At 34.3% G+C, this 26,449-nt stretch overlaps 6 protein-coding genes across 11 annotated transcripts in view; 4 read left to right on the forward strand and 2 right to left on the reverse strand.

Annotated features, from left to right (window-relative positions):
- LOC113503407 (tyrosine-protein phosphatase non-receptor type 9) overlaps positions 1 to 5,978 on the reverse strand; it is a 41,108-nt gene extending 35,130 nt beyond the window's left edge. The window contains exon 1 of the mRNA XM_026885355.1: positions 5,882 to 5,978. Within this exon, the coding sequence (XP_026741156.1) occupies positions 5,882 to 5,914 (33 nt within the window). The 5' untranslated portion in view covers positions 5,915 to 5,978. The remainder of the gene's footprint in view (positions 1 to 5,881) is intronic.
- Positions 5,979 to 6,159: 181 nt separating this feature from the next.
- On the forward strand, positions 6,160 to 6,982 carry LOC113503410 (probable 39S ribosomal protein L23, mitochondrial). The gene is made up of 3 exons (XM_026885358.1): positions 6,160 to 6,285; positions 6,371 to 6,650; positions 6,766 to 6,982. The coding sequence occupies exons 1-3, from the start codon at positions 6,272 to 6,274 to the stop codon at positions 6,919 to 6,921; spliced, it is 450 nt and encodes a 149-aa protein (XP_026741159.1). The 5' UTR covers positions 6,160 to 6,271; the 3' UTR covers positions 6,922 to 6,982.
- Positions 6,983 to 10,741: 3,759 nt separating this feature from the next.
- Positions 10,742 to 11,973, forward strand: LOC113503409 (mitochondrial import inner membrane translocase subunit Tim29). Its single transcript, XM_026885357.1, has one exon. It carries the CDS (start codon positions 11,305 to 11,307, stop codon positions 11,869 to 11,871), a length of 567 nt encoding a protein of 188 aa, XP_026741158.1. The 5' UTR covers positions 10,742 to 11,304; the 3' UTR covers positions 11,872 to 11,973.
- A 427-nt stretch (positions 11,974 to 12,400) lies between these two features.
- Positions 12,401 to 20,858, reverse strand: LOC113503406. Of its 5 annotated transcripts, XM_026885349.1 has the most exons (14): positions 20,788 to 20,858; positions 20,571 to 20,676; positions 20,170 to 20,279; positions 19,847 to 19,992; positions 19,073 to 19,251; positions 18,784 to 18,857; positions 18,524 to 18,707; positions 18,068 to 18,258; positions 17,828 to 17,914; positions 17,244 to 17,748; positions 16,584 to 16,819; positions 16,119 to 16,244; positions 15,523 to 15,694; positions 12,401 to 15,100 (listed from the first exon to the last, which is right to left on the reverse strand). In XM_026885349.1, exons 2-14 carry the CDS (start codon positions 20,635 to 20,637, stop codon positions 15,012 to 15,014), a joined length of 2,166 nt encoding a protein of 721 aa, XP_026741150.1. In that variant the 5' UTR covers positions 20,638 to 20,676; positions 20,788 to 20,858; the 3' UTR covers positions 12,401 to 15,011. The 5 variants fall into 5 exon arrangements, with proteins under 5 accessions (XP_026741150.1, XP_026741151.1, XP_026741153.1 ...); XM_026885350.1 differs by having other exon boundaries at positions 19,088 to 19,251; positions 20,571 to 20,822; XM_026885352.1 differs by having other exon boundaries at positions 18,524 to 18,689; positions 20,571 to 20,822.
- A 623-nt stretch (positions 20,859 to 21,481) lies between these two features.
- On the forward strand, positions 21,482 to 22,815 carry LOC113503408 (2-oxoglutarate and iron-dependent oxygenase domain-containing protein 3-like). The gene is made up of 4 exons (XM_026885356.1): positions 21,482 to 21,681; positions 21,765 to 22,194; positions 22,277 to 22,429; positions 22,509 to 22,815. The coding sequence occupies exons 1-4, from the start codon at positions 21,569 to 21,571 to the stop codon at positions 22,773 to 22,775; spliced, it is 963 nt and encodes a 320-aa protein (XP_026741157.1). The 5' UTR covers positions 21,482 to 21,568; the 3' UTR covers positions 22,776 to 22,815.
- Positions 22,816 to 23,194: 379 nt separating this feature from the next.
- Positions 23,195 to 26,446, forward strand: LOC113503370 (trichohyalin-like). 2 transcript variants are annotated; one of them, XM_026885271.1, is made up of 3 exons: positions 23,195 to 23,369; positions 23,444 to 23,624; positions 24,052 to 26,446. In XM_026885271.1, exons 2-3 carry the CDS (start codon positions 23,500 to 23,502, stop codon positions 25,712 to 25,714), a joined length of 1,788 nt encoding a protein of 595 aa, XP_026741072.1. In that variant the 5' UTR covers positions 23,195 to 23,369; positions 23,444 to 23,499; the 3' UTR covers positions 25,715 to 26,446. The 2 variants fall into 2 exon arrangements, with proteins under 2 accessions (XP_026741072.1, XP_026741070.1); XM_026885269.1 differs by having other exon boundaries at positions 23,492 to 23,624.
- Positions 26,447 to 26,449: the final 3 nt, after the last annotated feature.

The following is a 26,449-nucleotide window of genomic DNA, read 5'->3' on the forward strand; positions in this document are numbered from 1 at the left end:
TGTATATTATGTATATCGATGCAAATACGGCGGGTGAGGGGCGGGTGACAGCGGGTGACGGCGGGCTAATTCTTCCGGGATGTGTTTCCTGTGCGGGCGCGGATGAACCCGGGCCCCAAACATTAGTATGAGCGGGCATGCGTCTCACACGCACTTTAGGGCCTTTCCAAGTATCAGAACACACGTACCGACACACATGCTCTTGTCCTTCTAACTACATCTATAAACGTATCACGAAGTTAATCAGAACTATAGGTCTAAAATGAACTGATGGTTTTTTAATAATATATTCCATTAAAAACATGAAATAAATACCATATCATTTGTCGCACACATTTTCAGATTACACGACACAATTGCATTTTATAAGCTTTTCTTGCAATCAAAACATTTAATCTAGAGACTTACTATAAGCTCATAATTTTACAATAATCTTAAGACTTTAAAGCCGCATTGATTCTAAAGACAAGGGATTATATAGTACTATAGTAGGCTAACCGAACGACGGTACTGATTTCAATTGTTTCTTAATCCTCTCATAACTATTTGTTAAGAGTATCTAAACAATAGCCAAAATAATATTGTCGATTGTTTAAACGTATTGCCGATCTTACGAATAGGCTTACGACAATGAAATCTATTGACAATATATTTCTCTCGTCACAAATTCTCTTAATACATATGTAATATAAACAAAAACGCTCCGTTAAATCTACACGCCGACTCATTTTAAAAATATTAGATCATCGGTTGTTACTCTCTGAATAGATTTACACACGCTACAATTAAGACAAAACACATGATAACACCACTTAACAACAACCTGCTTGTTATAGCATTGGTTTTTTACACTTTTCACGAGAATTTTGAACGCGTAATAATAATAAACACAACGCCTATACAGTAGGATCGCACGCACGATCGCACGAAGGCGGCCCCGGCTTGCAACTGTCAAATTGACTGGAGGTAATTGAATGGACCCAATAAGGCAAACCGCACCGTACCGATGATAACGGAATACAAAGCAACTGTGCGTCAAATAGAAATAACAACAAACACTAGCGTATACTGAATCATTTTGAGGAGCGATGGATTATCGTCTTCCCCACTAAACTATCTGTGAAGTTAAGCTACGTAGCGCTTAGATAGAAAAACAAACTGGTAATGTACGCAATGACTTAAAACAATACTCTGTAACTAAAGGGGCTCTGAGTTTTGGTATAAAAGCCAAAATACTGTTCGCGAGTTTGAAAAATACTGGTAGTACTTAGATACAAATTTCTGTCAGCTTAAAGAACAATCTATGTAAAAATTGATACTTATTAAAAGTGAAACCAAGTTGTTAACTAATTTATAAAAAGCGTGGCAAAGCCAAAGGCTATTGTTGGCTGAGTAATTCTTGTGTTTCCACTCCAAAAGGCATCTTCTGTTGTGTTTATGCAGCGGATGGAAAACTTGTAGAATCAAGCTACCCGGAGGTCAGGTCAAACTGGCGTAACTTTCGAAGTTCTGAGTTTACGTTGCATTTAAATTGAGTGAAAAACGTCTTTGTGGAATAAGATAACTAGGAACACTAATACTAGACCACATTTTATTTAAGTCAAGTATGAATGTCGATATAAATGATTCCTCACACCAGAATCGTGAATTCTAAGAACTAATTAAAAAAATATAACTTTTAGCGCACTACTCTCAGAGCTAGGGGCGGTGTTTAGAAAATGCTCACAAAAGCCAAACCCACGAGAAGTTTAAGCTATTGCGCTTCATATTTCTTAATGAATAATGATGACGTAATGTTGCAAATTACATTTACCACGAACTCACTCCTATCTACGTCGTGCGTTCCGAAAAATATTAATTCTTGGAACGAGTCACACCTGAGCAAGCCTCCGATTACACCTACACATTTAGATTGGCACAATATTCTAAACCGGAGTACTGTATCTGACGGCATCAGTATCTCTTCTAATGAGACTAATAAACGTAACATATTCCAGTACTTCATGTACCACTGATTTTCCACGCCTGTGCTACAGTGACTAACATAAAATACGTCGCAGTTATGTTTTTATAATATTTTCATCGGAGCGAACTTTGGCTTTTACTTCCACTAATCAAACCTCTAACTCAAATATATTTTTATATTCCGCAAAAAAATATTTCTAGACATCTGAATAAGAGAAAGGAAAATATTTTTAAATACAAGGTGAATAAAGTATGAATCCTTTGTATGTTACATAAGCTTTTACTTTTGAGTCACTTTGTAAATACCTAGTTACTTAATACGTCAATTAATAGTAAGATTAAAATGAGGTCATGAGGATAAATTTATGTTGACAGTAAATAAGTTCTAACTAAGAGTATAAGCATGCGGGTTTGTGTCAATGACACAGTTGGGATGAAAGATCCTGTATCCAAGCACCGAGAAGAACAAGCTCTGAACCGAATCGTAACCGACAACAGACACGGTTCCTTGAACACATTGTGTTAATTTGCGAACAGATGTAAATACATGCGATCACATTTCGTTGGAACCCAAAATACGACACTTTTTCGAGTAACAATTGTTTTGATTTCTAAGAGACTGGAGTAGTTTTCAAACTAGTTTGACATCATGAGTATATATATACCTATAAAGTTTCCTGGAAACCCCATCTGGATCCCCCACCTAGATCTGAAGAGATCAGGGTATTTATATGAATCTCTGTTTATGACAGTTCATTTTTACAAGAACCATGGTACACTAAATGGCTACCGCTAGGTCACTAAAGTAATTTGAAAACAAAAACTCTTACTTCGCTTTGTTACTCGATTGTTTTCGGGGAAGCTGAAAACGAAGTTACTTAGTTTTTAGGGTATCGTATCAATCAATATTCTATCAAACGGAACGGCGAGGGTACTTTGTCACGTCACTTCAAGTGTAGGCGTCCGGACTCTCTGTCACTCACACTTAACCAATTTTATTTACCCTCTGACTTCCAATTGTCATAAATCAGTAAAAAAATAATTTAAAATAAGTCTGCGATATTTTTGCACACGATGTCCGGTGACCGCTGGCTTGGTACAGTTGGTTCATTTAAGTTACAAAATATGTAAGATTTTAAGACCATCCATAATTGAATCAAAATTCCCCTTAACCTAAGTCAAACGATTCACAACAGAATATTAGATGTTAAAAATGAACTTATGAGAATCCTATAAAACGACATTTCTGTGAATACAGTCATTCGGATCCCGGTAATTTAAAAGTAAACGGTCACATTAATGGTAACGGTTTCTCTCAATGTCAAAGTGTTACTCTTTGACATTAAAAGAAAGTCTCGAATGATTTCACTCCCGTAATTTCACTCTCTTAGCTTAAGTACCAACACTGCGTAAAAAGTAAAGACAGGAAGGACTATACGACCTTATTTCGACTAAACTCGACGTGTATCCTAGGAAGGAAACTAAAACGATAAAACGTGTTTTAGTTAATTTCGAGCTCCTCAGGGTGCCAAATGTCTGATTGAAATAAAGTCGCTTAGTGACCTGATGATCAACCCGATCTGATTTATTCTTCCTGTTATTAAGTCAGACTCCGTTTTACCACTTAGGGGTCTTCGTGTTATTTCGAGCGTTCCCATCAGATATTAAAGAAATTGTTTATTTATTAGGTGAAGATGTCAAACAATCTATAGCCAGGTTAGTAGATGACAAGTTACCGACCTCGTATTGCATGGTAATTTCCTAACTATATTTACAAATGTGTAGCTATTAATACATGTTTCGAGCAGACGACGGTGTATTGAATGTTGCATACTTACGTAGGTAACGTTAGTCCACGTCGGTTGAGAGGCTAAATATATCGACTACGGGAATAATCTATCAACTACGTGTATAATTCCGATCATATTAACGGTTTATGAGAGAACGTAGCAAGGAAACTGCAACGACAGAAAATCGAAAAATTAATATAGAAGGAAGTTGACCTGTTATCTAGGAAAAACGTCGCTTAATAATAACCCAAATGATTAATAGAATTGTTATAACATTGAAATGTCTCCTGCAGCACACACACATTAGAAGCCTATATTGTAACGGAATAATCAATAGTTTTTATGAAATAACTCAGCAAATATTAAGTCAATAGCGTGTAGATATTCGTCTACAAAGACATCCTGCAATGCAACCCATTTGGAAGTCCTACTGGTCAAGAAAAGTTCATAAACGATGGTGGTTCACAGCATATTACAGTGCAATGTAATAGTTCTAAAGAATAAGCTTAGGCTCAGGCTTGGTTGGGCTCTGGTAAATAAAAAATTATGTATGAGTAACTGAATAGGAAATGTATTTATAATTATAATACCTGTGTAGGTCCCACAACTCGCCAAAATCTTTCCCCATAGAATAGTGTTCACAAGTATTTTTAAAATAAATTCTCATTCAGTCTGTTTATCTAATTTTAAACTTCTAAATTGCTTCTAATATTAATCCCATTTACACCTATTTCATTGAACTCGAAAAAGATTTCAAGTAGGTCTAAGCTGGTGCTTAAGAAACTTAGACTACATAACTTGTTACTCTAGCTAGAGAAAAACCAGCTAGAAACTCCTCAGGTTACTTTAACCGCATCTAAAATACATGTCTTGACCATTATGCTACGAAATTAAACTTTGTAATGCCCAGTACTTTTCATATGTGAGATGTGAGAGTTCATCAATATGCTGAGAAGAACTGTCAACAGTGACAAATGAGACTGGGATGGGTTGTTGCATAATGCCACTAATTGGAAGAAACTAATTAACAGCCTGCAAAAAAACCAAAGCATTGTGACTTTTTGCTAAATTAGTTTAGCAGTTGAGTCTATATGTTTTAAATAAATTAGAATACTGCCAGTGTCATTTTAGCTTTTGAATATGGATTTTTGTGTAACTCTAAGTAAATGATTTGTACTATGTTGACTACTGAGTATAATATAAAAAAAAAAAATGAAATATTTATAAGATGACAATAATCCCAATTTCACCTTTTCTTTGGAGACTGTCTATCATTCATGAACAGATCATACACATCTCGGCTGTTTAGGCTTTATTGAGGCTGCTTACACGATCATGCTAAAATGTATTAAGGTTGTTTCAAATATACATGTAGACAAAGACAGCATCTTGTTAGTCCATTACACTACATAGGCTAATTCTTTAGCTATAAACTCAAAATAAATATCATTTTTAAACTCAGTAAATAAGTATATGGTTCAATATACTCTTTGGAATATTAGCAACCAGTAGTAGTATCTTAAGTTGCAGCCTAACTAATGTAATGTATACAAATCATACTGCATCTAAAATTTAGAACAGCGATAGCGTTAGTCGCAGCATCTAGGTCGGTAGTTCCTAGGTAAGTTTAGTACCAAAAAATAGAACACTCATTGCAAGAAAAAGGTTATTTTATCGTAATTCGGCAAACAATTTTTAGATCTTTATGGTAAAATAAGTTCTAAAAAAAGATTGGAGCGGAAATAGGAGGGGCTACATATTTGTTGTACTCAGAACCATAGGTACTTGACAAATAATTTATCACAGGAAGTAACTGGATTTAGCTCGCTTCAAAACCATTGAATATCAATTTTTAATGCCTCATCGTTTGTATGACAGATAAATTCCGTATATTTAACCGTAAAGAAATTGTGGAAAGTGTAACAACAAGACACGAAGTAATCAAAACAAACATTGATGACATGGTAAACGAAGCAAGTAACAACCCACATCCTTTGCATATTTTTTATAATACATTGTGTCAAAATGTTGTGGAATAGAAGCATTACACTCAAAAATCATTCTTTTTGCATGAAAAATTCGCTCAATCTCAATAATATCAACAATATTAGTCAAAAATAACTCACCAATTCTTGATCGGGTGACAGAGCCACCGCCATCTTGACAAGAAACTGACAAATAACTAATTGGAGTGTTGCTATACTCCAAAAGTAAAACCATTTAAAAGGCTTCTTTAAAAACACTCTATACTCAGTGAGTCGATATACTTTTTTCCAATTTGCTATTTTTTCGTGAATTAATTTGAAAATTATGAGGATTGATTTTATTCCGTTTTACCTCTAAAATGTAGGAATCCATTAAAGTTATTTTTTGGCAGATTTCTTTAATCCGTATTACGTCAAACTAAAACTCATATTGTTATGTCAATAGACATTTGTATGAGGTTAGGTTAAAGAATAATTATTTTAATTGAACAATATCTAATCTATCTTAATAACTGACTTTACTACTGGAAAATGTCGACACGCTGGTAAGTACAACCTCATTAACTGAGGACAGTATGAAATAAATTGCTGATGTTCATGAGGTTCTTCATTGATTTTTATTGATTACAGGTATCCTATTTATCAGAGAGGAAACCCGCAATTAAGGGTATTCTTACCAAATTTTTGGATGAAGATTGTTCGACCTGCACCCAAACAGTTGCCTAATGTAGTTCAGTTTCAGTGCTCTATTGAAATGACCAAACATGACATTAAGAACTACCTAGAGAAAATTTATAATATCCCTGTTGTTGATGTGAGAACTAAAATATCTTTAGGAAAGTTCAAAAGAGATGTTGGTAAAGGATACATTGTAAAAGATGATGACATCAAAAATGCTTTTATAGTGTTGGTAAGTACTAATTTTATAACAAAATTTAACGTATACTCATCTACATTATTAAATTTGTTAATTGTATCTTTTTATGATAATAATATATTACAATAGTACAAACATTTTTTTTCAGCCTAAGGATATGAAGTTTGAGTATCCTAATATATTTGGTGACAAAGATGGGGATGAAGATCAAGAGAAAGCATTAGACGAGGCCAAAAAGTCATTTAAAAATTATATTGATCGCAATAAACACAGACCTGATGTTCCAAGTTGGTTTACGATATAAAAACTTTGATATAATTTAGTTTTTAATTAGTCCAAAGTGTTAAATAAATATTTACATGTAATTAGTAGTTAATAAAAATTACTTATAAACATTATAGTATCTGTTATTAGAGTTTATTGTTACAAGTGAAACCAGAATATCTAATTAGATATATATGTAGGTGAACATAAAAGATTGGACAGGATAACACAGGCATAAAATAACAAGACAGTGTTACATATATCTAGTTTATTAAACTTCTTAGTCTGTAATAACGAAACAAAAACAGCCTTAAATCTATAGATTCATAGCAGAAACAGTGTTACTTTTTTTCAAAAAAAGTATATGTTTTAAGCCTCACTCTGACTATGTTTAGAAACTAAAGTGTAACATTACTTAATACTCTTAATAATTGGCAATCACTGCCATTTATAACGAAACAAAACAAGATTAAAAACTAAAAGCAATAATATACTCTCCCTAAGAGCATTCTATGTGTAGCAGCATTTCTTGTTGGTGGATTAAGTAGATGTTATTACTTCAATAATAACACTAGATAAGCCCAATTTATAAAACAATGCAACACCTGGAATGGCAACACAATGAATGCCAGGTACACACAAGACACAATATATATCAAGAATTCTTAAACACAAATTGGAAAATAAAAAAAAAGTTTGAGAAGTGGTTTTACACATAATACAATAATGAGGATGTTAGTCCAGTCTTTAGTTTGAACCTAGCCAGTAACTAATTATTATTCGCCATATATTCGTCCAAAAACACAGCTGAATGGCATCGAGGACATTCAGATATATCCAACAGGAATGTTACCTGTAAGACAAAATGTTCTAATTAGATTACTTCATTTACTTATTTTATAAATACAAACAATTAAGGAATTACTTAAATAAATAGCATTGTCCCTTTAGCAAATGAGATGCTCAACAAGTGGGTTTATAATAACTGTAATCAAAATTGAAAATATTTTTGAGTGCATACACAATATTCCAATATTTACCGCAATCCACGAGATCGATTCGCTTAAACGGCAATTTTTTGCAAGGGATTCGATTTGGCACAGTGCTCTCGGGATAAACGACGCAATATTCACCTTATCTAAATCATTATAAAATTGTCGGTAGATGCATGGAAAAAAACTTACACGTGGATGAATTTCACATTTTAAGCGGATTCTTCCGTTGCAGTAGTAGCCGCATGATCGACAAAAAACTATAGTTTTGTCCCTGTTGCATGAACATTTCTTTGTATAAACTTGGGGAACTTCGGGAACGCCGCGTCCTAAGCGTTTGCTAACTTTGTAAAATTTTCCTGTAGCAGATGCAACAACAGGAGTAAATTGAGTTTGAGTATTCATTTTTAAGCAACTACGTATCTTACTGTTAAATACTATATAATATTTGCGGTATTAAACAATCCAGTGGATTGACTTATTAAGTTCGTCCGAATTAGTGCAGCAGCGAAAATTTTGATTTGAATGACACAACGAATGACAGTTTTTAAACTCTTTGGCGGGTACTGTAAACATCGGCCTGCGGGTGCGGCATAGAGGCCTGCGGGATGCGGGTATTGGGTAAAGATTTCGGGTATTCACAATGCATAGACTAAGTCGTTGTTCGCAGTCATAGGTAAGCAACTTGTTTCGGTTTTGAGGTAATTTATGGGTAATTCATATTTAATTGTAGAATTATAAAGGGCGGGTCTGTAGGTGCTATAATTATTTGTCATGCATAATTAAATAAATTTAAATACTTATACATGCTTTAAAGTATCTCATATCATTGAGGAGTAAATTAATGTTTTATTTTTTGTTAGTACTTAGAACCCGAAACTGAACTTCGCGATGCTGAAGTCTACGGAATTGCGACTGAGCATCATACTTTTTATTTTCGTTCCTCTACCTAAAATATTTTCAACTTTGAATGTAAGAATATGATGTCAAAACATCAAATCAATGCAAAAGTGCTTTTTTTTTAAAAATGCGTTTTTGTTGTATCGAAAAGTTTAAAATTAACTTTTCTTGGTTCATAAATCCAACCAGTTCCCATCCTCACAAACACGTTCCTAGTAGTACACCGATATAGGTTTTCTGTGTTTAGTAAACTGAATGTAACTTGATTTTGATGTTATCTCTCACTTCAAGTCATTACCTAGGTATCAAGATCTAAGTAGGTGCCTACTCACCCCGGTGCCACTTACTTAAGTAACTCTTTTTAACAACTTAGTAATTAGATAAATTACCCTAGAATTGACATTTGCTATGTGGCTAGACATATTAGTGGAGCTCAATTAAGTTTTATCACTGCAATCACAATCAACGTATTTAACTTTTATCTCTCGCATCCATCGTACAGGAAGTTGTTGCATTGTTTGTCAAAGGTTTCCGTTAACGAGTTAACATGCAATCTAAGGCTATAAAAATGTGTCGAACGTGTGAGATGACAATAGTAGTGACCAGTGAAGATGAACGGCTCGTTTTATTTAACGGTCTTTGCTATTTGCCTAGCGGCAAATTGTGGACTACTCTTGGTGGCTCACGCTGCCCCTTCTGCAGCAGCATCTAAAGCGCTCGAACCCGGCTATGACTCACTTCATTCTTTGAATAGAGTAAGTCATTTTTTTCTTTGTTGTTACTCCGCTACTGAGACAAGGCATTCCCGTTGCTGCTACTTGTTTAGTTAAAACTTTGACAAAATATATTTACACAAACTCATCGATATTCCGTAAAAATAATACTAAGTACCTAGATTAACAATTTATATCTACCTACCTATTTGAAATCATTGGCTTACCTCGGCGGGACTAACAATATAATAAAATCATCTTTCGTGTAGTAGCAGATTACTACAACTGGACTTGTAGAAATGTCTTGAAAATAATTATAAATTCTGCCATATTTCATTAATTAATTTATGTTATCATTCTCATCAGCCTATTACAAAGACGCTATTGGTAGTACCACGCATTTGTTGATGTTGGTAGGGATCAGCGTTGCCAGATATTATTTTTTTGACAAGTCGGGACTTTATTACTTTTGAGTGAAAATAGCGGGATTCCTCCATCAGAAGCGGGACATAGTAAAGTTGATGTTTGATGTTCCGCGTGCGAACAACAAGCAAAGAAGTGTAATTTAACTCCGAGAAAAATTTATCGAACTTTTTTTAGATTCGTATTTGGAGTGAATCCGTCCTGGGTGTTCGTGAACCACGCCACGCCACTGGTTTCAAACAATAGTCTGTGTGAATCCTACTAAAGGCGTACGGTCAAGTTCTCTCCGAAAAGCGGGACCAAGCCTGTCCCGCGCGGGACATTAAAATTTGATTAAAAAATCGGGACGTCCCGCCAAAATCGGGACGTCTGGCAACGCTGGTAGAGATATAATATAATTATATCTACGTATGTTTCACGTTCTAGTGTTTTCATAGAACTTTTTCTAGTTTGATAAAATAAGTAACCAGCTTAGGATTTATAGCCGCGTTTCTTAAATAAGACTAGAGGTTCTACTTATCGCCTAAACGACGCGATGTATAAATATACTTTGTCCTTTGCAGGTGGTCAGACAAGCTTTCCCAACACAAGACGACTTCACGCCGCCTCCACCGCCACCGCCGCCTCCGGGAATGATGTTCTCTCGGAAGCGAAGAGAAGCCAAAGGTGGGGGTTCTATGCCTACAAGGAAAGGATAAAATCCTTGATTTCCAACAGTTTGACACCAACGACCATGATCTTTCGGAAATGGACTAGAGATTTACCATATAAAAATATATTCCGATATTAATAAATTAAATTAAAAATACAACTCTTTTTATTTAAGTAGATTTTTACTGATAGGTTGTTGTAAAAAAATAACGAAACGGGAGTTTAAAGGAGTAAAATCACTTAGTCTAATTTAGTTTTAATTTCATCGCCGCGCTGGAATAAAGTAAAACCGTGTTATTTACTAATAATCTGTCTTAGTGTCGATAGTGTACCGAGTACCGATGGCTGTACATAGTCCGTATTATGTCGTTTTTAATGGTATTGATTTACTCAAGCCTAGTTAAACAACAGGTGTTAATGCAAGCAAGTTGTAAGAACGCTAACTATATAAGAACCTATAACTGAAATTTGTGAAATTTAATAAATCGTACACTATTATAGGATATTTAAGGAATTTGTATGTATACGTATGTTATAATATGCATTTTTAATGAGCTCAGAATTAGAAAGCAGCTAGCATTTATGTCATAGACAAGATGTTGACGGCTCCGGTTCTCTTCATAGACTACCACGATAAACGATTTGTCAATTCGATATTGACAGTTGGATAACCTAATTGATAAACTTTAATAACAAATATTTTTTGTGATTTAGTATTTTTTTGTGTGAGCTTGTTACATCAGAATGATTAAAAATTTCGCTAAAGCGCCTCAAATAATATCAACATTCAAAAATAAATTCAAGTTTCCTCAAAGATTTAAAGGAACAATAATTGAAAAATGGGCAGATTACTGGAAGAATTTGTTTATAGACTATCGACAAATGCTGCAAGATCTTAGAACCGACATTCAAGACGATCCGAAAAGAGCATTGAAGTGGACCGCGGGCATTTTGACGTTATATTATTTATACAAAAACAATCCAAACGAAATGGACTTTAAAGATCATTTAAAACGAATAAATAACGAAGCCGTCATGATAAGTGAAGATTGTTTGAACCCAAAGTCAGTTAAACATTTAGGTTTCCTAGGCTCATGTTATAACCAAGGAATAATACATTATACGAATCTTGGACTTCTGTCTATAATGTATACCTCAGAGTTGAATGATTCATGTGACTTATATAAGGCTCAGTGCTCCTACTTAAAACCTTCGTACTTCACCTTCCCCTCAAGAGTGGTAGATGTGGGGATTATGGGCAAATGGTGGAACCTATATATCAAAACACATAATTATGATGTTAATTTGTAGATGTTGTCCTGTTGCGTTCTAATTGAATAGCTATTATTAACTGTGTTGTGTAATAGACTACCTTGTTTTAGAGTGTTAATATAATTTCAAATGTTATTGAAATCTTGTTTTTTATTACTACAATGTAATTTTATTTATTTATTTCGAGCTCGCATTCCTGAGTTCTGGGAAAAAGCCTTATTCCAATTAGAGAGTTGTTAACTGTTACTTATTGCCCAATAAAAACCCACTGCCTCAACTTGTGGTCTTGAACTTATAATTTAGCTGAAAAGGCAGTGAATATATAAAAATTGGTTGTTTTGTATGTTCTACATACAAACACCTGTTTCTTTTTTACTTCCTTCCTTTTTAAAACTAGCTGAGCAAAATCTGCAAGATGCATCTTTCACAAGTAAAATGTACTCATTTTGTTCCTGTATCATTTGTAATGAAGACTTTACATGACACCAAAAGAAGTAGTACTTGTAAAAAAAACCTAATTGTCAATGACTGTATATAAAAGGTGAATGGTGTGATTAAAAGAGATGAATGTTGAAGAAAATCTTTTGTATTTCGGTACTTACTAATATGTTAAAACAATTAATGTATAAAAACTATTAAGTTTTACAAATCATCTCATGCTTTAGGTTTCTGACCAAAATGCAACTCTAAAAACATAAATCACCACTAAGTGAACCCTGCAAATACACATAATATATATTCATCTATAAACATTACAACATTGAACACATTCAGAAACGAGTGACGATGATGTAGAATATATTGAAACAAACCAACAAACAAAACCTTTTAACATTCTAGTTATCAGAGGTCGAATAATGAAAAATTTAACTAACATCACTGTTACAAGTAAAAAAGCAAAAGTACAGCTTACATGTTTTTATATAACACAAAGACAATCGAAATAAACCACTTTACTAAATAAAGACGTATAAAACATACGCACACAAAACGCAGTAACAACTCTGATGTAGAATAAAAACATGTAAGCTCAATAAAATAAACACAGCTTGCACTCCACAAACATCGAGTGAATGTTTGTCCTGCACTAACAGCATCCTTCATAACTAAGATTGTCCCAACTAACAAAAACTTTCCTCTAATGCCCAGTAAATTAAAAGCGTTATTCGGCAAGGGTCTAATAAAGTCTTAAAAAATATAAATAGTAATTGATTTTCCAACTGTGATTAAAACAAAAATCATTCTTTAATAAAAACAAATAAAAATCACCACTTTGATTAGGTAATTAAGTTCTTATAAAGTGAAAACATCATAAAGTTACAGTAATGTAATAAAAACACCTGAAAAAAGACTCTAAACTTAAAACTTCCTGTCTAAATTAAGAGAAAAAACTCGCAACACCTCTATTATTGACTGCTTTTTTACTTGGATTAACAACTTATCTAGTAAAACCAGCTCAATATGATAATTTATGATATATATTCATTGTTACTTGAATCAAATCAATAAACTCAACACTCATAAGTACAAAAATTGCATAACTAATTCTTCAGTTAAAATATTAGGTCACGTAATATAAAATCATATTAAGCTGGCGAAAGAGAATATGTGAGCACTCAAATTTTCATAAATCACAATATCACATTTCAATTAGTTGATTTATTATTAACGGTAATTGTTTCATAACTGGTTAAATTTTTTGTATTTCATTTATTTCCTATGAGGTATGAATAGTAAGGATTTTTGTTGCTTCCTTTACATTAGCATAATATTTTAACAATAAATGGAAGTATGGTATTAGATATACAAGCTTTATTATAACTCTCTAAATATAATTTATTGCATACATCAATAAACAAGGACAATCTTTTTCATGAAATATTCAAGCTGAAGTTATAAGCAACTATCTTTTCAACTATATTAACTTGAATTTATCATTGCAGTGTAATCAATAGAATACAATAATGTTCGCATAAAATCAAAATTGAGGTTTGAATAATTTATTTTTATCACAATATTTCAGACTTTGCTTATAGTTATAATACGATACATCAAAACGTTTTATACATAAATAAACGATAATGGCTACAGCTAGATGAGGTGAGGGACTTCGTGTTGCGAAAATAATGTTTGATCACAGATAAGTATATAACAATTAAAGTCTTACATTAATAGATTTCAGGTTCAACAGCCTAACCATGTATGTTTATTGAACACTACGACCAGCGATTTAATAGAACTTGCCATACGGTAAAAATATTCACAATGATATAGAGCGACTGGCTTCACAGCTGATGGTAAAAATTGCGTTTACGTTCATGTTACCGGTATTTAAAAAAAACAACTAAAAATATTGTGTGTATATACGTTAACAAGATTATATGTTTTCTATTTATTAATTACAGTATTGCTTTAAAGGCACAAAATTCTTTTAAATCATTATTAATTTCTGGAACTTATTCAGCTAAACTCTGTTGTACGGATGGACGCCGTGTCAACAAAGTTAAGGTAAATTGTGACACAAAATATTAAGTACGATTTGTGATTTAGATTTTATACAACACCAGCGGTCGCGCTGATATAGAATTATCTGATGCTGTATAATTTAAAGCTGCCCGTGGCGAGCCGTTTCATACAAAAGTGTTTAGTCAGTAATTGGATGGTTCATAGTTCATAGCACAAGCAAAACAGTTAATATAATGGGTACTGCTTATATTACTAGTGACTACGAAACAGAGCCAAGTTTTATTTGCTAAGAGCTCGATATAAACGGAATCGTATTAGTTTAAAGATCCAGTTAAGCATGCTCGTGCTTTACGATAAAACCCACTTCTTAAAATTACATTATTTTGAAACAATTAAGCCAGATATTAATGTTTCAAATAAAAAATGATGCTCTCATTTGCATAAATAATAACTGTTACAATAAGGTACATACGAACATGCAAAATTAGAAATGAAAAATAAAAATCGGCCTTAAATAAAACCTTGATTTACTTTTTACAAGAAATATAAACAAACCACTGGAACAAAACGACTAATTCTAAAATATTTCCTTCAATATGTGTAAGTATTAACATAAACCATGTTGGATAACATCGCAACTTAACTTGTTGTAAACAATTGTGTTGAAATTATATAAAGCTGTGAGTATAGTGACGAAGCTAGTGGAACACCGCCTAAAGCAGGATAATGTCGGGCGCGTGGAGGCCGAACTGGTAAAGTCCTTCGAAGTCGTCCAAGTCCTCATCCAGAAACAGATCGTCATCTACAAAATTATTTACGTGCAATAGCAAATATCTACTAAAATACCACACTTAAAAACTACAACACGGAAAGATAGGAAAACTGAGCAGAAAGACAATCAACAAGTTTGTGGACGAACAAAAAAATACTGTGACGGTATTGCCCTATGTACTAATTTGCAATCTTTTTTTTGATTTTTATTTGATTTGCAAAGTGGATGGGCGGTTTAACCGCTTAACAGAAATAATCGTTTGATCAAAGCCACACTATCAAATAGACGAAAAACTGTGAAGTAAGCTTATTTCTGTGTAGCTGAAAAAATGTATGCTCAGTGCCTCAACGTAAAGTTCTAAAGGATTGAAATTAAAGGGAATATTTAACATCATTGACTGACAGCCGCCGGCCGTTAAAAATAGCTATTATCACAAATGCAAACATTAATACCTTGTCCAAAAAATTCATCGAAGTCGTCCTGATCGTAGATATCGGCGAATGAATCGTCGGAGCTATCGTCAAACATATGGTCCACGAAGTCTGGCCGAAGGTGAGGGTTGCTGCGGTCGTCCAGGTGGTCCACCGTCAACAACTTGTGCGAAGGGTACTCGTCTCGCGCCAACTGTGTCAGGAATAAATACATAAGTACTATTCGACTGTAACAGGTTTTGACTGACGGTCAACTTAATAGGAATCACGAAAATTATCGCAAATAAGTCAAAATGTAAATATATTTAGAATTTAGTTATATAGTTTGCAGTACTTTTCGTAAAGTCTAGGAGCGGAAATAATTATTGGTTGATAAAGCGCAGATTGCTCGAGTTTATATAGTGATACGGACTGTGTCCGGGACTTCGGGATTAATTAGGGTAGTAGTCCCTAATTAATCAAAATTACTACCAAAACAGTATATATATAAAACAGCCTATATGAAGCTGATGTAACCCTCAGCAGACTTTTTCAAAATTTGATAGATAATATATATTTATTTACACCGAAGTAAGTTTTAGGCTTCTAGCTCTAAAATGATGAAGCAGGGTGCGTACCTCGTTGGGCAGCGCGTTGGTCCCGGCCACGCGCAGGATGAGCGCGCGCGGCCGCTGCGCCAGCGCGCGCACGGCCGCGCACACCAGCTCCTCCGACACCGCGTCGCAGCCGCACACGTCCAGCTCCTGCGGCCGGGCACAGCTCGGGATACATTACATGCTTTTGATCACAAAAATAACTGTTGCGTTTGTGTTTGTGTTTGCAAACAATGTGGACGAAAGCTCGCGGTTGTCAACATATATTCGGCAGAATGTTACCTAAAGCGCGCTCTACACTCGCTCACGATTTCTGCTGTGAATTCACGCAGCGATCCATCTACACACGCGTTTTGCGGCTTTCCGGGTCTTTCGTGCGGCGATCGGAGATGCGCTTAAGAAATAACGAGCGAATGCAACGGCGGAAAGCGCGCGGTCGTTAGCGTTAGCGCTTGTCTGTGTGTATACCAGTGTAGGTGTGTGACGCACCTCGAGCAGCGGGCAGGCGGCCAGGCAGCAGGCCAGCGAGGCGGCGGAGAGCGCGGGGTTGCCGCGCGCGGTGAGGCGCGCCAGGCGCGGCAGCGCGGCGGCGGCGCGCATGCCGGCGTCGCTGAGCGCGCCCAGGTACGACACGTCCAGCGCCGCCAGCCCGCGGCACCCGCGGCACACCGCCGCCACGCCCTCGTCGCCCACGCCTGTCGAGGTACGCGCTATACTACCGGCCTCTGTTAACGTTATATTCCACAAACATTAAATATCATCCACATCAAATATATACAATCATTTGGAGGCACATTTGGGTTACTTCAATGAATAAGATACACATACAAAATCTAGAATAGTTGTGCTTCTAAACCGCATTGAATGTGCTACATTTCAAATGATTAACAATATAACCCTATCACAGAAAAAACCAGATCATGTCCCACTGCTGCTTTTATGGCCTCTTACAAATCTCTCATGATCAGCGGCAACCACATTCAGGTGAAATGGAAACAATAAATACCATTTCGTGCTGTTGAGCGTGGCAACCTGTTAAAATCTATATATTCATTCTGCTAATTATCGTCTGCTAAAAATAGATAAATATTTGTGCAGAATTTTGCTACAAGAAATGGTTGGTTAATAATATGGATAATAGTAACTTGCCTGGGTGTGGTAAGCTTCGCCGTGAGTTACAGCTGGAAATGTTCAATGACTCCAGTTTAGGGCAAGACTGGGCCACACGTTTCAAGACGGCGTTCGTTATGTAGATATTGCGACTTAAGTTCAGTATTTTCAATTCCGTTAAGGTGGCGAGGGCGTCACAGAATGCATCGTTACATTGCGGCGAGAAACACATCTCAACAGAGATGTATTCACTCAACGACAGTTCTTCAAGCTTAGGAAGTTTGTTTAAAATCAAAGGTATTATCTTCCACATTGTATATGGACATACATCTAATTTAAGAGTGGTCAGTTGTGGCAATGTGTCGATAGCAGCACTAAGCACTGTTCCTTGAAGGCTATAGCAGTTATAAAACGCCAGAGAGTTCAATTTTTGTGGATTAGATCCTGTGAGGAACAGGCCTGTGACATGGGTATTGTTGGCAACGGTTAAACTTTCTATACATGATTCACTTTTGACTAGTTGTACTAAACTTGAATCCGTAAGCTGGAACATAAAAAAAAACATACAATAAAAAGTGAAAACAAAAAATAACGAACTAGAACAAAATTAAATTGAAGACTACCTTATTGCATGATACAAAGGACAAACTTTTTAGTTCTTTGCATCCATAGATTAATGGATTCCAATTTCGTGTGTGCATTCCAACAATCTGTAATAAAACGAGATCCTTTAATTACCGCTTAGTTAAATGAAGTTGCTGCAATCATACTTCCATTAGTTGCTGAGCTTGGTTTGCCCATGGCAACCAAGCAGTATTTTTATAATCAGCATGTAAATTTTTAAAACAAAAAAGTCAGGTCACCTTAAGCTCTTCTAAGTTAGGGCAGAACTTGCCGACGATGTGCGCAGTGCGGTCGTTGAGCGCCGACCAGTGGTGGTCGATGTGCAGGCGCGTGAGGGACTCGCCCACCCGCTGCAGGATGCGCCGCAACACCGCCGTCGTCAGCATCACCGTCACGTGCTGCCACCAAGATGTCTTGAAAATCCGGATACCTGCAAAATGCAAACGTTTGTGTTGAGAACATACTTACTATATAATAGGTAATTAGTTAAATAAAATCAATAAGAACCTCTGTGACTAAGATTTTGATTCTAAGGGGGAAGGGAGTAGTCAAGCACATTCAAGTCAAGCTACATTTTACCAACCACCGCGCGCTGTAAACTCGCGCAACACAACACTCGCACGGAGTAGTGAGCAAAAGCTAGTACTAAATAAAAGCCAGTCAAATTATATTTATGAAATGAGTAATTCATTTACCTTGGAGATATTCACGCACCATGTTTTGCCAAGTTTTACTGACTCTCTCTGATCTTATTAAGTCTCTTATAGGAATGTATGCCAGAATGTGTGTTAGGCAGTCCCTGTTTAAAACATCCAGTATGGTATAACAAGACTCATTGTCAGTAGTACATTTTTGTTGGTCCTGTAATTCAACATTCACCTTTTAAAACAAATAATAAACTGCAAATATAAAAACTAGTCCAACTAAAGCATATAGAAGTTATTCAATTACTCACAGGAACTTCTGTTGTACTGGTTGTGGCCATAGCTTCGTCTCCATTTTCCGAAACTCGATCAATGTTATTGATGTCTAAAACAGTAATATGTTGTGCTTAAAAGACTCTTCTTATTGTGAATTAAATATAGAATATTAATGAAAATTATATGTGTTAAATTCTGTAGAGTAATGATTATTTAATGAACAGATAATGTTTCAAAATACAACTTCTTCTGCTTCTATTTTCTTAAATAAAGAACTTGTTGGAAGAAAGGACAAAGAAAATTCAGTAAAAAAGTATAATATACCATGTTCTTGCACACCATTTTCTGAGGACGATGTGTTTCCGTCGGCCCGGCGCTGACCGCGTGGCTTCCAGCGCCCGCGCCCATCAGCATCCTCAGTGGGCTGGTGCCAACTGTCCGCGGGAGATATCTTCAAATTCCGACCTCTTAATGTTTTCTCGTGAATTGGGGCTTGAAGTGCTCTGTAATTACGTTGACAATAACAATTAAACCTTACGTTTAACACAATGCATTCTAGAGATTGATAGAATCTACAGTTGGTAGTAGGAGATCTTAATCATTGTTGGTATATGAAGATAATATGTACAAATATTAAATTCCACTTTTTCTATATTAGTATAAGTTATAACAGCAATAATGAATATACATACAAGTTACAACTGAACTAACCATTAAGGAAAATATGTATACATTAGACTAAGAACATTTTCATACTGGTATTAATATCTTGAAAACAACGGTACACTGTTTAGGTACTTAAAAAAATAATTTAATAATTAAATGTAGCAAAAAAACAAATTTATAATAACAATAAAGACTACCAAATAAAGTATACTAATAAAATAAATCAGTCATGTCATGACTGTTTACATTTTCTGTACCTAATAAAAAGGACTTTATATTTGGTAACCTAGGGTTTTGTCATTTATTGCTCCTTTATAGTACACACCAAAACTGAACTCAAGAACAGTTCAGGAATAAGACAATTTGAACATCTAACACAAAATAATAAAGCAGTCATAAATAGAAAATTGAATGAAAAATTAAAATATTTACTTATGTGCATCTGCAGGGTTGCTGAAGGTCACAAAAGCATATGTAGGAGTTGGTGGCCTGTTTGGACCTTTGTCACCCATACGCAGCCAACAGCTTTTTATAAACCCATACTGAGCAAACACACCAAAAAGCTCTGATCTGGTTGTCTGAAATGAAAAAAAAAGTAACATTTTAATTCTAGCAATAATAAAAATAACACACTATTATCTAAATAACTGATACATGTTACTATCTAAATGACAATATTGAGTCAACACCACATAACATATGATTTACCTTTGTGTACACACAAAAGAACAGACATTACTAGCTGCATAACTTACCTTAGGAGGTAAATTTGAAACATACAGCTTTCTGATAGGTATTCCATCTTCAGTATGGGTGGGCACATATTTCAAGCCGAGGGTGACTTCAAGGTCCGAATTAATGGCATCTGAAAGACACACATTGGCATGCTCAAATGTGGAGTTTTAGATATTTCAAAACACATACTACAGATGTACATATTCTATTGTATATCTCGAGTATCGGCCGTTACATAAATATCCAGCAGGTGACAGACCTATTGTTATTTTTTTGGAATGGAGTTTTCATGACGATTTCAAATTTCACATATTGTCCGCAAATAGCCTGTGCGGCACTTATTATTCCGGTTATCTATGAAACCACAATCCACTCTTGTAAAAAACTTATTAGCAACAAGGAGATGCAAATAAATACATACACAGTTCACGACGAAAAACGTGAAATAAATCCGGATTGAGCAGTCTCTCCTCGTCTTCGTAATACATGGTGTTATTGTACTGTTTCGAACAGCAGCTGGAACTTTTCTGTTAACAACAATTAATAATCGAACATGATATCATTAAAATATAGGAGCACAGAAAATTTAGAGTAAATACTCAAAATAAAATTGATAATTGCAAACGCAGTCAACATACAACGGCCGTGATATTTTTTAACAATCAATGTTGCCACTTGTTATCTTATTTACACTAACATTAATATTTAATTAGCTTTATCCTACTAAAATCCATTGGTTTTGTGCAGTAAACCTAATGCGACAATTAATATTAGGACAACTTTATGATATTTATTACAAAGATTTTTTAATTTCTACCTTCTATTTTTGGATAGATCATTTTCTTTGAAAGCGAGCTACTATTTATCCGTGAAGGTTTTAAAAAACATAAAATTTAGTTTATATTAAAAAGATAGGAATGCTTCGAAAATTCGGTCGAAATTGTTTTTCGAAATGCTTAATTTTCTAGGAAATAATACGCTGCGCCTTAGATAAAGAATTATTATATATTGCTGCGCTATGCACAATGCACTTCGTCGTATCAAAAACCAACGATATTGAAAGTGTTACAAAAGGGTGTTGATTTTTAGTGTATGAAAAGACTGGATGAAAAATAGACATAACCCTTCAGTTCTATTAAAAGTTTACTGTTGCGTACGATTTAATGTTTTAGTTCCTTTCAAATTTAACTGAAAATTAAGAAACAGCTGATAAAATAACAAAAAAATATAACATTGAGTGAGTTTACAACATGTTTAGTTTTTTTTACATTTTGACGTCTAATTTAAGTTTTGCTGTCAAACTTAAATTAGACGTCTTTGATTTGATAAAAAATGACATTTGGTTAATCGGCTTTAAAATTATAACGCGTTTGTAGAACTCATTGGAAAAATATTATTTAGACAAATAAATCCAGGGAAATGCTTGATGTTCGAAAAAGAGGCAAAAGTTCTGATAATAAAGAAACGAAAGATGGAGATAAAGTCAATGAAAATGATTTAGTTGATAAAGAAGTAGTGGACTCTAAAAAATCGTAAGTGCTTATTCGATCGTTTACGAATAGACAATCATGATTGTTTATCCTGTCAATAAATAACAACCACGTCTTTTTTTCAGAGACATAAACCGAAAAATCCCTCTAAGAGTAATTTCTCGCATTGTTGTTATAACTTCTCTCCTGATTGTTGTATACTTTTCGTCTAAAGATGATAGAGTGAAAACATTCGCTAAACAATCTGAACTGCTACCGGGAAAGGGTTTAGTTGTAGAGTGTTCACAAACATATAAGGATGACTTGGACAAATATGAAGGATGTTTCCCCAAGGAATGTAAAAGATTTGTAACTGATAAAGTGATATCAGTACGAGAAGCTGAAGAACTGCTGGCTCTTGCCAAGAAAGGCTTCCAATTAGGGAAGCCGGCAGGTGGTGTCTCCATCCTAGACTTGCACAGTGGTGCTCTATCTGTTGGACAACACTTTGTAAATATTTATAAAACAGGGGATGCTAAAAACATATACAATGAAAATGACTTCAATACTTACAGGGTAGGTTTAATTTTATTAGCTTAATGACTTAGGTTATCAAACAGTTCTGACACTATAAACAATTCAAAATTGAAATTTACAGGTGGTTAAAGAAAAAATTAAATATGCTGTAGCTCATCATTTTGGAGTTAATCCAAATAAAATATATCTAACCCATCCCACATTTTTCTCCGAGATCACTTCTAAGGAGGCAATAACCATCCATGATGAATATTGGCATCCACATGTAGACAAGGTAAATAAACTTAGACTTTTTACTCATAACCTATTTTCACTATATTTACTTAATAATTGTTTTACATATTTTGTTGCAGGAGTCATATAAATCCTTCCATTACACAACTCTGTTGTATCTAAATGACTACAACACAGATTTCAAAGGTGGAAGATTTATTTTTATTGATGATAAGTTCAATAGAACTGTAGAACCACGGAAGGCACGTCTAAGCATGTTTACTAGTGGCCGTGAAAATTTCCATTATGTTGAAAAAGTAACCTCGGGTACCAGATATGCTGTAACAATTTCATTTACATGTGATATGCAACATGCAATTGAAGATCCAAGTATTAAAAATTTGTAAATGTACATTCCAATAAAGACTTAATAAATTATTAAATAATTATATCATTTTTATTTCGTCAGGTTTTAATTAAAAAGTAATGAGTTGAGTTTAAGACGTAAGTTTTTAATCAATAAATTTATGATTCTGTATCAATTTCGTAACAGACGATAGATAATCTTATTGCTAAGAAATATGACTAAATTGCAAAATTCTTTTCTCTAATCTTCTTTTTTTTTTATTACGTTAACCGTATTTTACATATTTGGCTGTAAAATGATCTCAATTTCTTGACTTCTATTAGTATTAGTGAGAAATCGAACTACAAAAATAAAAACTAAGTAAGAAACCATTTTGTGAGTCGGTAACACCACGTGTGCTTAACTGTCAGTGGAATTGACATTAAATTCGTGATTTGTTGCTTACTTCGTTCCGGTTGATATCAAACAAAACAAAACATAGTCGCTTTCGTGACGTTGACGTATTTTTATAAAAAAACAAAATATAAAACATGTCACAAAATTCATAGTTTTTGAAAAAGCTAAATTTCAGTGTAACTGGACCGTTCCAAGTTTATTTGATATATAAATTTTTTGTTTAGAGTGTTGCACTAAGGTAAGTAAAATTTGTAATGCGCAAATTGTTATTTACGGTAATTTAGTTGTTCACTTTATGTTCCATTGCTTCAGCGGTTTCGATCCTGTAGTGCTGCACCTAAACGAGTTTTTTTTTGCTAGATATTTAAATGGACGGGTCTACAGTGGACCACAGCGATTCGGACTCTGGGGAAAGTTGGACACTGTTGGAACATAGTCCGTCGTATGTTGAAGGTACTCCAGAGTCAGCTGAAACCACTCCAGTGCAAGAACAGTAAGTATCACTTGCTCAAATAATTTTATTAAATATAGTGCAACTTAAAACATCAATACCAACCAGTAAAAATGTAGTCTCCTTGACCTTGACCTTTAGAAAGCCAATTTAATATGGAAATGTATTCTGATCCACACATCAATAACATTGAAATGATCAATCAAAACAATTTTTATTGAATTTGCTGGAATATTGTGTAAATATGGAAAAATTATTACATCTATGTGGTATTAAATTATATAAATTTATAGAAGCCATTGCCATGTTTTCAAGCTTTCAAAAGTCTGAAATAAATTATCTCTACTTGTGTGTTTGATAAAATAATAAAAACATTTAAATAGAATTGCCTCCACAAATTGCATGTTTTGTACAAATTGCATTGTGTGTTTTGTTTAAGTATATTAATCAAAAATTATTTTGTTAATAGCATAATAACTGAAACTAATATTGAGAAGGATGAAGACACAGATGGGATATCTGTCATAAGTGACAGTGAACCAGAATCATCAACTCCTTGTGAATTAAACTATAACAAATGTCTTTCAGAAGAGGGCCGTCCAACAGAACTATCAAATACTCAATTTATTTCGGTAAATCCACTAGCTCCCAATAATAATAATCACCATGAATCTATAAGGAGTGAGGATGATTTTCTAGTAGAAAATACTGGAAAACACAAAACTTATGTTCACAGAAGAAATAAAAGGCTCAGTACAGTCCTGAACATAATAATGCTGGGAAGTGTTATAACAGCTGCCGGTGTGGCCATAGGCCACATGTGGGGAGCCAGGAATGAGTGCTCAATGCATACAACACCATCAATCAACAAAATATTATCAAATTTATATAAATTGCAAGAAGAAAATGCTTATCTGCGAAACAAGTTAAAGGAACTCACACTTGCTAGTAGTTTACAAATACAACAAAGGAAACTAAATGCAGATAAAATACCTTTCAAGCAACAAAGGTGTAAAAAGATATATGAAGAACCACTGAATAGTAAAAATACAGAAAAGATTACTAAATGTATTGATAACGAAAATAATGATGCTGACAAATCAGCAAGCAATCATATTATACAACCTGAATATGAGAAAGAGTTTTTAAATGATATTGATAAATTAAAAAATATTTATCAACAAAACAAAAGCTGGCTTGATGAAGAAGTTGCAAAACGAATGAAAAGTGAAGAACAAACATTACAAAAAATGGTATACCATATGAAGAAACCCCTGACAAGTATTATTGAAGAACAAAAAGTATTACAGGATGAAAATATTAAAGAGCTGTCAGAAAATAGCAACTTCAGTAAAATGAAAATAGAAGCTGGTTCAGAAAACAAGCTTGAACTAAATGAAACTATGCCAAAGAAAATAACATATGCAGATTCTTTGAAAACTGTTCATACAGTTCAGAAAAGAGACACTAATGAAAAGGCAGGGAAAGACATGGCTAGACAACATATTTTTAAGAAAAAAGTAAGAAAAGATTATGATGCCATCAATGATATTTTAAGTGAGGAAGAGCTGAAGAAAGATGATAGATATGCTGGACCGAAGATGAAGCAGGATAAAAAAAAACGCGATAGGCAGAAGTTACACAAGAAGCAGAAGAGGAGGAACAAGTATGAACAGTGGGAAATGAAAGGAGGCTACCTGAAAGACTATGATGAATTTTCTATTACTTCATCTCAAGAAAATGAGTACATTTTGAAAAAACCTGACCAAAATGTCTTAAGTCGAGACTTTGAAAAGAAAAACTATATAAATCAATTTTCAGATTCTAACGATGGTCAAAACAACTCCAAAAATGAGTATGAAAAGCTTAAAGACAAGCAATCATCTAAAGCTGAGAAAGCTGGAAGAAAGACTAATAAAAGTGATGACCTAAACTGGTTTGATAAACGAGCTGTCCTTAGGACGGAAGCCAGGAAGAGACTCGAACATGAACTGTTTGGTGAGACCAGCCCCAACAACGCAGTGTGGTACTTCAGGCGCATGCAGAGGCGCGAACAATGCCGCGCCAAGGGCGACAACAGCACTCACAAGAAACTCGTCAAACGTAATATGAACTTTAAAATGAAACATTAATTACTATTTTATACTATAATATAATTATAGATAAAAATAATTGTTGAGTAAACATCTAGGAAATTTTAAAACATACCATTAAGGTTGTAGGTTGGCAAGTTTGAGTGTCGTATCTTAAATTTTCGCATACCTACACATGCCCTATTTATTACAATGTTATTGCTGATAAGTGATTTAGAACAACGGAATTATCAAATAACTTATCTTCAATTCAAAATTATTTTCTTTTACTTGTTTTGTTCGCATAACAGCGATAACGTTGTGATAAGGCGCGACAACTTCACTGTTTTCACTTAATGGTAGTTTAAAAATTATTGTGTTCATGCTTAGATTAATGACCGTTACAAAGATTATAGCTTTATTGGTGCTGAACCACCATTTGTTAAGACCTCAGTCAATTCTATATAAATAATTTGAAAGTATTCTTAGATACACTATATAAAATCACATCTAGTTTTGCATTAGGTCATAAATCGGTATTGTTTACTTTTAGATACATTTACACCGTTTCACATGAACACACGCCTTGAATTGATCATAATTAAAATGCAAATTTCCAATATTTAGAACTTAAGTCGATGTTAGACTATCACAAGTATATAAAAACTAATTTACTTTTAGTATTTAGTATTGCCCTTGCCCTTATGGAGTTTGCATCCCGTGATAATTTCTAGCAGTATTTTTATTCAAAATTAGCTGGTACTATAAAATATAATAAAGAAATAAAAAATATTT

This window comes from Trichoplusia ni, chromosome 19 (assembly GCF_003590095.1).
Source record: "Trichoplusia ni isolate ovarian cell line Hi5 chromosome 19, tn1, whole genome shotgun sequence".
NCBI lineage: Eukaryota > Metazoa > Arthropoda > Insecta > Lepidoptera > Noctuidae > Trichoplusia > Trichoplusia ni.